Source organism: Saccostrea cucullata, unplaced genomic scaffold (assembly GCF_032062105.1).
Source record: "Saccostrea cucullata isolate Sc308-1 unplaced genomic scaffold, CSIRO_AGI_Scuc_v1 ctg4892, whole genome shotgun sequence".
Classification (NCBI taxonomy): domain Eukaryota; kingdom Metazoa; phylum Mollusca; class Bivalvia; order Ostreida; family Ostreidae; genus Saccostrea; species Saccostrea cuccullata.
The window spans coordinates 10,315-22,638 of record NW_026932663.1 but is presented as its reverse complement, the minus strand read 5'-3'; the positions used below and the strand labels follow the sequence as shown (position 1 = coordinate 22,638).

The window sequence follows — 12,324 nt, the reverse complement described above, 5'->3', positions numbered from 1 at the left end:
CATGACCAACAAAGGCGTTGTTATTCTTTGGAATATGTTTTGAAAAAAAAATTCCTATATATTTCTATCTAAAACTTTGATTAGCCATTGTGGCCCCGCCCTACCCCCTGGGGTCTTGATTTGAACAAATTTGAGTCTACACTACCTGAAAATGCTTCCATATAAATATGATCAATTATGGCTTTGCTATTCTTAAGAACAATTTTTTTTTTAAATAATTTCCCTATATTTTTATCTAAAACTCTGGTCGCCCATTTCATCCCCACCCTACCACCAGGGGTCATGATTTGAACAAACATGAATCTACACTACTTGAGGATGCTTCCATATAAATATGAGCCATTATGACTTTGCTTTACTTGAGAAGAAGTTTTTTTAAAGAATTTTCCGTTATATATTTTTTTGTAAAACTTTTGTCGGCCATTTTGGCCCCGCCCTTACCCCGATAGTCATGACTTGAACAAGCTTGATCTGCACTAGCCGAACATGTTTCCCCATAAGTTCCATCTTTCATGGCACAGTGGTTCTTCAGAAGAAGACTTTTAAAACATGCCACTAAATTCTCATTATTTCACAATTATCTCCCCTGAATTGAGGGGGTTGTCCTTCATTTGAACAAACTTTTATCCCCTTCACCCAATGGCATGTTTGGTTGAAATTGCCCCATTTGGCCCAGCGGTTCTTGAGAAGAAGTCGAAAATGTGAAAAGTTTACAGACAGACGGACAGACTGTGATCAGAAAAGCTCACTTACCACAGAAATGAACAGATCAAATATAAAGGAAATCATGCATTATTGGAATTTTATGAATACAGCCCTGCCCTAATTAAAAACCCTTGAGCCCGGGTTCATAAATTCACAACTTAGGGAGAGGCACCTTGCTTATCATAACTACATGGTATGTACTGAGTCAATTTGTTTAAAACCCAGAAGCAAAGAAGATTTTTAAAGAAGTAATGTTTTACTGTATTATCTATATAGCCCTGTCCTAGCACCAGATTCTCATACCCTTGGTTCATGATTTTCAAACTTGTGGTTATGTACTCAAAACTTAAATATTATAATAATTATTTATTACAAAAGTTTTACCGCTTCATACCCATAAATAAATATCTTTTAATATGGTACTTATTTTTAATGATTCAAGCCTCCATTTCACAAGCGCTAGGGCCGCAGGGATCATGAAAAACACACATTTAGTTTCCCTTATGCTGTATGACCAGATTTGTTAGAATTGTTTAAGGTATGTCACTCATGAAAATTTCTGAAAGCAAGTGCTTTTGGGAAGTATATTTTGGATAAGAACTCATGAAGGATGACTAAAAATCGCAAAGAACAAAGTGGTTCAATATGCATCTTACTGAGCTACATGTAAGGTACAATTAAATTTTGCAATTAAATTCTTTGGCTAATTACTTTAACTGTAATCATAATTTACTAGATGTAACCATAGCAATATATTTAATCTTACTCTACGTTAAATAGCTTGAATAATATTTATCATTGAAAAAATCTTGCAAATTAATTTGCAAACATTATTGTGTGACCTTTTTTGCACTGAAAAAGTAACATATATGGGGTATTAAAATATCTTCATGTATCAAACCATTTACGATTTAAGCGTTCATAAGTCAAATGTTCCAAGAATTTGAAGATACCTTAATAAGATGCACAGACAGCTAACGAGATGGATGATAGACAAAATGTGATCAGAAAAGCTAAATTAAGCCTTGGGCTCAGGTGTTGTGTTTAGCATGCACTTTGAATAAACAGTAGTCAGCTTTTGACACAGCACACTTCCCTCTAGCTCATGCACCATTTGTCAAACACTGACTACAATTTACTCATAGTGAAAGCCAAACACAAGACTATTATATAAGTATCAACTTAACACATGATCAATGAAAACAAAGAATGAAGCATACCATGGATGCTATCTGTTACTTCAAAGACATCTGTGTGAATGTCAACTCCTCTGGTTGAGCTAGTATTTTTCTTTATTTCTTTCAGATTGATGCCTTGTAGTCTTTGTAGTAAAGTTGTTTTCCCACTTCCTGCACATCCGATTATCATCCCAGATGCGTGGTACATCATGGTCTTTCCTTTCTTCAGATTTTCTATGAAATTTTTTACAGATTTGTCTCCCCTCATTATTATCTGAATAGGTATGCCGACTAAGAGAAAAACATTGAGGCATTATAATACTAACTTAGAGAAAAATAGTCAAAATATAATTACGTACATCTACAAACTTAAAAAGAAATATATTCACATCTTTTTCTCAATTAATAATTACTAAATAAATATCATTAATGAAACATAAATCTGCTAAAACCCTAAACATTTGTCATTAAATATTAAATAAAGAATTCTGAAAATTCCTTGAATGTAGACCTACATTTTCTAAATACAGCTTCATGGAATGACTGGTCCACCATTGTTGAGTGCATGAAAATATCTTGTCCAAGTTTTTCTAAAAGCTCCTCATTTTTATCCGGCATTAACCAACAGCAAACTTCATCCTCTCCTCTCTGATAATTCCAGGATCTACAGAACTCAGCAATGTTTTCTTTTTCTGCCCAAGTCAAGAAAATATCAGTAAAGTTTATTGTATAAACATTATACTTGTCTTCTCTGATTATTTTAGGACTCTTTAATAATTTTAGGAAACTGATATCTTTGAAGCAATCATTGGAAAAACTGATCTCTGATTCATTGAGTTTCAGAATTGGTTTGTATTTTTCTAAATCTGTAGGGGCAAATGGCTTTGTGACTTCCTTGGAATGAAAAATGTTGGCAACAGCATTATATTTAGTCATCCAGTTTCCTTCTTTCATGTTTATTTTGTAGGAATTGGAAATAAGAAGGCACATCAATAGTGTATCTCCATCTACAAAGTAAAGAAATATATACATAATATATAAAAAAAAAGCTCGGAAAAAACATTGAATGTATTAATATCACCGGCAATTAAAATTGTTACACAGAATGGAGTAATTTTCCCATAAATTTAAATCAGCATTATATCAATAACAGTTCTCCTTACATTGATTCAAATGTTACTGAAAGGGCATGTATGTTTGTCATGGACACCCACATAATGCAGTTAACCCTATGTACAAAAATTCCTTCAGATACAAACTTCATACAGATTATCTCTTGTGTGTTTGGATTGGGTAAATAAAGGCCATTGTTATAAATAATTTATTGATAATTGAAGCAGAATTGGATCAAATATTCAAAATATATTCCATTTACTACATACATAAAATGTTTGAAATTAATTAAACTATTACCCTTTATCCTGTGAATTCTGTCAAACAATGTCTTTATCTTTCTAAGGTCATGTCTGCTGTGATCCTCAGAGCTGGTACACTCCACACACAAGGGAACACCACACGGGGTACAGAACTGGTCCAGGGGAATTCTGGGATGTTTTCTACATTTGATCTTCTCCAGAGGGACTCCTGTTGAAGATAAAAAAAAAAAGAAGTCTTATATATATTGTAAATACTTTTAAAAAATCCTGATTAATCTTCACAAAACAATGTCATTTTTGGTACTCCTATATCAAATATTTATGATATTGGAGTAGTTAAAATGTTTTGAGTCCAAAAAATTTTAGAATCAAATCTTGATATTTATACATTCATTAGAAAAACCATTTGTGATTTTCATTATGCCAATGAATACTAAGGGAGATAATTTTGTTCTGATAAAACATTGTTGATTTATGCTCTCAAATGATTATGTATGGGATTTCTTGTTTCCAATATAATCAACATTATAACAATATAAAAATATCATAATGGATTAAAGATCATTGATGACTGCTATCAATGATAAATGCATCCTCCAAAATTATTTCTACTTCAAAATATGTATAATTTTATGACTACAAGATGAAGTTCTTTAACTTGACAGCATAATGTACCTTGTGTCTCAAATCACCTCAAATCATATGATGACATTTAAAATTATGACAAAGTTGACCAATCAATGTTAAATTGTTTGTTTCCATAAAACCTTCATAATCAACACAATTTGCATCAAAATGTCTTTTGTTAAGTACTGATAACCTTAGTTATACTCACATGACCTTTGTTTAGAGTTATAATATGCCTTCCTAAGGCTTAACTCCACTGAAAATTCACTGAATACAAACATATATATGTGATTGGATGTAAATTATAAATGAAAACAATCCAAAAATTTTCTTATAAATTGAAATAGGTCAGATGAGTTCGCAATAATGAGAAAATCCTGACATAACTTGAAATAGTACAGCCATATATTACTCCCCCCCACCTTCTCTAAGCATCAACACTTAGTTCAGTGACTGTGTAAACCACAGAAATCAACCCTACATATTTCTGTCAGTGACCTCCAATGCTTGTAACAGTGTACAAATGAAACATTTTCAGTGCATTATCATCTAAGGGCTTCCAATCTCTTAAATTCATGTGGTTGGGATACATAGGGTTACAAATTGACAGAATAAATCTAATGATAAATATACAAGTATTTCCTCCCTTACCATATCTTGTACTTACACTTGATACAGGCAGTAATAATGAAATTATATTTTGAGTTTCAGGAATCAACTTTTTTGAAACAAAGCAGGAAGCTAAGTTGTTTTTTAACAGGAATCGTTTTAAAACTTTTAAAATGAAAAGGGAGGTAACTTAATTTTTTTTCTTTACCTTCAAGTACAAAATTGAATTGTCTCCCTTTCATTAGCAAGTTACTAAAATGATTCAATGCAGTTGCATTCATACTTATTCTATAGTGTCTAAGAAATAATTTTTTTTTGTTCATTAAAATGAAATGAATCTTAAGCATCAGTATGGACTTGAAGCTTGAATAATGTTGGTTATTTCGGATCTCCATATTTCATGAGACATCTAGAACTTTCTCATACAAAAAATGTCAACCCAGTACACAGTGTAGATTTAATGAACACCTGCTACAGAAATACACAACATTCCTAGACAGAGCTGTGTTAATGTCAATGTGTACACAGTGTATTACTGAACACCTGCTACAGAAATACACAACATTCCTAGACAGAGCTGTGTTAATGTCAATGTCACCCCAGTGTTAGATATAACACCTCAAAAAATACTGTCAGAGCTGTGTTAATGTCAATGTACCCCAAACAGTGTAGATTTACTGAACACCTGCACACAAATACACAAAATGTACCCCAGTACACAGTGTAGATTTACTGAACACCTGTACAGAAATACACAAAATATACTACACAGTGTAGATTTACTGCTAAGAAATACACAAAATGTATACACAGTGTAATTTACTGAACACCTGCTACAGAAATACACATATATATACACAGAGCTGTGTTAATGTCAACAAAATTAACTGTCAACATTACAAATTGTCATCTCTTCTAATTGTAGCATTATTTGAATACATTATATAGGACAAAAAATTTTTTTAAAAAATTTCATCGCTATCTCTCAAAACTACACCAAATGTATTTATCAGAACAAAACAGCACAAAATTTCAAAAGTTGATTTTAAAATGACAGTATATGGTATGTATATCTATAATTCAAAACCTATCTGTCAAACAAATATATAGACGTATGAATATACCATATAAAGATGGTTCTGATAAAAAATTACAAAAAAGTTTGACATAAGATTCAGTATATACATGTATGAATCAGTGATTGAAGAGTTACACACAGCATCTTACAATTAATTACAGACTGGATGTAAATCTATTATTTCTTTTTAATTTATTTATCATATTTGTAGTCAAAAACTTCATCTTTAACAGCTTATATTTGTTGTTTACACAATGAGCAATCATTTCTATTACATTTGTAAATAAACACTTGAATACATTCATGTAAAGTTAATCTTAAATGATCTCTCTATTATAATGTAGTTATTTAGTATTGTTATTATAATTATACAATACAATAAAACAAACTACAATGTTACTTACCAGTCAGAGAGTCTGTATCTACCACTCTGTATAGGTTGACTGTGTTGTGTCTGTAATCCCCTACCCACAGTAGGTGTGTGTCCTCATCATAACTCAGGCCGTATGGTGTGTCTATCCCGTGTTGTCGTGTGTTTATCTCTGTCAGATAGTGACCCTCACTATCTAACATCTGTACTGACAGGGTGTAATCATCACACAGCAGGATGTGTGACAGCGCGTCAGTACAGATTCCACGTGGATATAGTAGTGATCCTGATGGAGGACCTGTGTAGGAGAACCGGTAATTACCGTCACGATCTGTCACCACTACAGCAAGACGGAGATAGTCAGACACAATAACATCTCCATTGCGGTTCTCTGTGATGTAGTAAGGTTTTCTATACAGTACCTGACCTGTGTTGTTGTTGTGCTGTATGGTCTGGATGTTTTCTCCTGTGGAGTTATACCTCACTACCTTGCCTGTCTTTGTCCCTGTATCAGTATTATACATCCCGACCAGCAGGTGTCCAGTGGAGGGGGAGCTGTAGACACACCGTAGTCTCCATGGTGACGTGTTGTACTTTATTATCGTAGTCTTTACTTTGTTCTCTGTAGACAGTTTATTGATGTTATAACGACTGTCTATATAAATTAAATCACCATTAGAATCCACAGTGTGTCCTCCATAATCACTACCTAAATCTGTCACACAATCTAGTTCTTCTCCTTTAGTGTTTGTCAGTATAAGATTGCCTTTATCATCACTGATCCAGACCCGGTCTGATGTAACACGTGAAATGTGACGACAATCCCTAACACCAGACACGGTGACATATTTCTGGTACACTATTCTATACATTATTGACAGCAGACATCTATTTCTTTATCCTGATGTTTTATAACAGTGTTGATTTCCTCAGTCAGGGAGATCTCTCTGTAAATTACAACATTGTAACAGAATTATCTACATCAGTTAAATCTTTCTATTTACAATGTACTCAGTGAATAACATGTATTTATATTAAAGTTTTGATTTTCAGAACTTACAGCACACAATAATATTAAAACACAGACACACATAAATACCTTGATACTTGGTGCTGAATTCTTTCTTTTCTTTGTATAGCAAGGTCCTTGTACTCACAGTGAAGTCTGTTTTAAAATTAATATTTAAGGATTAAAACTTCAAAAAAGAATTAGAGAGGTCATTCAAAATTCTTCTACAGTGCATGAAATGCAAAATATTTTAAATGTAAACTTGACTTCAAATACTTCCACTTCTTTATGAATAAACTTTATGTACAAATTTACAAATTGCATAAAATCTTAATAACCTTTACTTTAAATAAATATATTACAGTTTTAAAAAACTTTTCTTTTAATTCAAATATCCATTTATAAAGTAACAACAATGTGCAGTATTAAATGTAGATATTTGTGATGATGTTCAACACTCTATAGATAGGTATAATCTACAGTGTGTTGGTACACCGTTATATAAAGTAACAGAGAAATGTTTACCAAACTGATTTCTTGTGTCTTGTAATAACGGCAAGGTTTCTATTCCTCTTGGTTTGTGTCCTTATGCCCTGGTAAAAGAAAAAAGCATTTTTATTTATCATTCTAAAGAAACATGTATTCAATTAATTGACTTTATTTCATCTTCATTTTGATATACTTGTCTTGTATTATCTCTTAGAGGCCCAAGGACATTATTCCTTCCTTATGCCTTCTTAACATTGAATTTTGAAAATTTTGGCCTGGGAAACAACAAAAGGCCCATGGGCCACATCGCTCACCTGAGCACTAAGGGTAGGAAAAAGTAGAAAATGGCTTTTTATTGTAAAGTTTAAATCCAAAAGTAGTCTCATGACCAATCATGGATTTGCTATTTTTTAGAAAATGATTTTTAAAGAATTTTCCTATATATATCTTTAAAAATTTTGGTCGGCCATTTTGGCCCCGCCCTACACCTGGGGGTCATGATTTGAACAAACTTGAATCTACACTACTTGAGCATGCTTCCATATATATACACGTATGATGAATTATGGCTTTTTCATTCTTGAGAAGAAGATTTTTAAAGAATTTTCCTATATATTTCTATGAAAAACTTGGTCAGCCATTTTGGCCCCGCCTTACCCCCGGGGGTCATGATTTGAACAAACTTGAATCTACACTACCTGAACATGCTTCCATATAAATATGATGAATTATGGCTTTGTCATTCTTGAGAAGAAGATTTTTAAAGAATTTTCCTATATATTTCTATGTAAAACTTTGGTCGGCCATTTTGGCCCCGCCCTACCCCCGGGGGTCATGATTTAAACAAACTTGAATCTACACTACCTGAGCATGCTTCCATATAAATATGATGAATTATGGCTATGTCATTCTTGAGAAAAAGATTTTTAAAGAATTTTCCTATATATTTCTATGTAAAACTTTGGTCGGCTGTTTTGGCCCCGCCCTACCCTGGGGGGTCATGATTTGAACAAACTTGAATCTACACTACCTGAGCATGCTTTCATATTTATATGATGAATTATGGCTTTGTCATTCTTGAGGAGAAGATGTTTAAAGAATTTTTCTATATATTTCTATGTAAAATTTTGGTCGGCCATTTTGGCCCCGCCCTACCCCGGGGGGTCATGATTTGAACAAACTTGAATCTACACTACCTGAGCATGCTTCCATATAAATATGATGAATTATGGCTTTGTCATTCTTGAGAAGAAGATTTTTAAAGAATTTTCCTATATATTTCTATGTAAAACTTTGGTCGGCCATTTTGGCCCCGCCCTACCCCTGGGGGTCATGATTTGAACAAACTTGAATCTACACTACCTGAGCATGCTTCCATATAAATATGATGAATTATGGCTTTGTCATTCTTGAGAAGAAGATTTTTAAAGAATTTTCCTATATATTTCTATGTAAAACTTTGGTCGGCCATTTTGGCCCCGCCCTACCCCCGGGGGTCATGATTTGAACAAACTTGAATCTACACTACCTAAGGATGTTTCCCCATAAGTTTCATCTTTCCTGGCACAGTGGTTCTTGAGAAGAAGATTTTTAAAAAATGCCACCAAATTTTCAATAATTCCCAATTATCTCCCCTTGAATGAGGGCGTGGCCCTTCATTTGAACAAACTTGAATCCCCTTCGCCCAAGGATACTTTGTGGCAAGTTTGGTTGAAATTGGCCCAGAGGTTCTTGAGAAGAAATCGAAAATGTGAAAAGTTTACAAACAGACAGACGGAGAGATGGACGCCGGACAAAATGTGATCAGAAAAGCTCACTTGAGCCTTCGGCTCAGGTGAGCTAAAAAAATTAATTTTTTATGGCCTTACTTTTATAGTTTATGAACATTAACATGTGGTAAACAAACCTGTATGGAGGTGACATTTTTCTTCCCTTAAAAACTACAGCACATCATGGGAAATTGTAACAGCAACTTCAGAATCACCTCTACATAGGAATATAGAATGTATAATGGACTTGTATAACAGTGCAGGTGTGCATGCATAGCCTATATATTAGGTACAAATAATGATTTTCTATTTTAATGTTAAAGTATGTTTTGGTTTTTTTTTTTCACGTTCAAAATTCTTTAAATAAAATTCATGAAATATTCCCGTAGTTAAGTTTAAAGTACCCTGTACATGTACTTATTATAACCTCATGAACTTCTAGAATAGTGTGTTTTTTTTTTAATAAAAACATATAAGTTGCTGTACACGTCTTATGCATCATGTCTTTTTGGGTGGAGGGGGTATAAAAGTTTAAAAATAAAATTAGAAAAACATGTATGATTTTTTTTTTATTTAAATGTGTAGAAAATATTTATAGATCGACCTCTCTTTCTCTCTCCCTCTCTCTCTCTCTCAATTTTAGGGTATTCATTCTTCATTCTTGAAATAACATTTACAAGAAGACGACATATCCCCAATAATATATAATTATAATATATACAGTTAAACCTCTTTATCTCAAACTTGTAAATTGTAAATACATGTAGTTGTACATTAACTGGGAAAGATTTAATCAAAGTGCAAAACAAATGTATATGGGGGATTCACTGAAAATGTCCATCCCAATTTCCTTTTTTATCATCTTCTATGCCATTCATTATCACGTATTTGATGGTCATAGTTCTCCAGAAAAATTTTGGATATCTGGTAATTCGGGGGCAGTTTGAATACACTCCCTAAATTGTAGGTCGATAACCGTATCATGGGCGTCGGAAGAAAATAGGAAGGGGAGCTAGTTGAAAGGGGGTGCTAAACCAACAAAAAAAGATAAACCCCAATTTTAATTGACTATATATAATGTCTATCTTTGCAAGAAAATGGGGGAGGGCTAAGACGCCCCTACCCCCCCCCCCTTCCCGGTTCCGACGCCTATGCGTATCCAGGGTTTCAAGGAGCTTGAGAAATGACTATGTACAAGATCTGAAAGTGTTGCGTTTAAACGCTGTATATTTTAGACTTGATTGATTAAACACTTGTCGATAAAAGGGAGAGGAAAATAAATGTTAGGTTATGATGTATCTTCCTCTCTTAAACTATTCTTTTTGCATGTTAACTTCTTTTCATGAAAGTTACATGATGGAGTTTTTAGTAAACAAAGCAGGCTCTGAAAAACTCACCCTTAAATACTATTGTGTGTGTAGGCCCCCCCCCCCCACCCCCCACTTTATTTGCAAAGATGGACATAATATATATTGGGGCGTAGGATAAGCCCCTTCCCCACTCTCAACAGGCATGTTGTATTGCAGTTAACTTAGGCGTCGGAACCGTTGGTTTGGGGGCGTAGCCGCCTCCCCCCCACTCTTTTATCCAAAGATAGACTTAATACAGACATTGAACATCGCTGCGTAGGCTAAGCCCCCTCCCCCCCCCCCACTTTCCACAAACATGTTTTAGTTTAGGTTAAATAAATGTGGAAAGTGGTGTTGTTTGGAAAAAATTTGCGAGTGAAACTTACAACCCCCCCCCCCCCAATAGGATTTTCGTGTTTAGACGGACATTTCCTCTTTGCCTGTCATTTTTTTTTTTTTTGTTTTTTTTTTTGTTTTTCTTTTTGAAGGAATAAAATTTTTTTCTTAAATAGCCCCCCCCCCCCCAATTACAAATTACAGTGTACAATTTGCTGCCGACGCCAATGGTTAAAGTAGGGTAAGTGGGAGTGTTTGAAAAGAAAATTGTAATGAAAAAAGTTCGACCCCCCCCCCCACACACACACACACTCACACACAATAGTATTTAAGGATTTTGGACAATGAACAAAAAAAATTCCTTTTTTTCTGCTTTTTCAGGGCTGAATTTTTCTCTCTTTCAATTAGCCCCACTCCCTACTTTCAATTTCCTTCCGACGCCAATGTCAAGGGAGGTGAAAAGGAGGGAGTTGAACTGGCTATTCAAAGCATATACTCAGAACTTGTAACGGTCCTGAAGCGAATTATGAAATCAATTTGAAACTCTCTCTAAAACGGATACATAGTTTTATTGATCGCGTTGATGATAAGGTATTTTGTATTTCAGTTTGTGTGTGTGTGTGGGGGGGGGGGGGGGTTATCTATTATGTTATCAGTTACGTGTAATGGTATAGTGAAAAATACAGAATGAATAAATAAAATATCGTGATATTATGAGAGAGGAAAAGGAGAAAGGGGATTTTTCAACAAATATTTTAAAAACAAAATGAAATTAATTTTAAACTTGGTTTCATTTTCTTTTTTTTTTTTTAATCAATATTTTTCTTCGAAATGATAGAGGTTTAAAGCAGTTTAGTATTTTTATATAAAAAAAAAATACCATTTGTTATTTTTCAATGCAAGACTGTGGCTTATTTAAGTAACCACAAACAGAGATGGAATTGTATCAAATGGGTTAAACATCGGGATCGAGATGCCTTTCATATCTCGATACGGATACGGATACGTATACGGATACGTCAGATAGAACAATCTCTAATGATATAGAGTACTTAAAATATAAACCTGTACAATGGAAAAACCATCATCTTCTTTCAGCAGTTGCACTCTACATCTTGTGGAATCTATCAAAATAATTAAATGCCATGATTTATACCATGATAATTCTTATGTTAAGAATATCTTCGTAGGCGTACATCAAAAGTTTCAACCTTATTACCATACATGTTAACCTATTGTGATGAAAAATAGGGAGATTCAGACCTCAAAAGCGGTAGCATTGCGCGCGTTTTGTTCAACGCTTGGATTATCGATATCTTTCATGTAATATACATGTATATTATAAGCCTTAAATGAAATCAGGTACCTACACTTATTAATCTTAAATATCAACAGCAAAGAAGAAGACAGAAATACCTTAAGTTTGACA

General features: G+C 33.7%; 1 protein-coding gene across 1 annotated transcript in view; it reads right to left on the bottom strand.

Moving 5' to 3' along the window:
- The window catches only part of LOC134235743 (uncharacterized), a 31,163-nt gene extending 19,081 nt beyond the window's left edge, over positions 1–12,082 (bottom strand). The window contains exons 1-8 of the mRNA XM_062717889.1: positions 11,961–12,082; positions 9,348–9,425; positions 7,478–7,545; positions 7,043–7,108; positions 5,978–6,890; positions 3,297–3,467; positions 2,399–2,890; positions 1,926–2,174 (exon numbers count right to left, since the gene is read on the bottom strand). Of these exons, the coding sequence (XP_062573873.1) occupies positions 1,926–2,174; positions 2,399–2,890; positions 3,297–3,467; positions 5,978–6,815 (1,750 nt within the window). The 5' untranslated portion in view covers positions 6,816–6,890; positions 7,043–7,108; positions 7,478–7,545; positions 9,348–9,425; positions 11,961–12,082. The remainder of the gene's footprint in view (positions 1–1,925; positions 2,175–2,398; positions 2,891–3,296; positions 3,468–5,977; positions 6,891–7,042; positions 7,109–7,477; positions 7,546–9,347; positions 9,426–11,960) is intronic.
- Between the last annotated feature and the right edge of the window lie 242 nt (positions 12,083–12,324).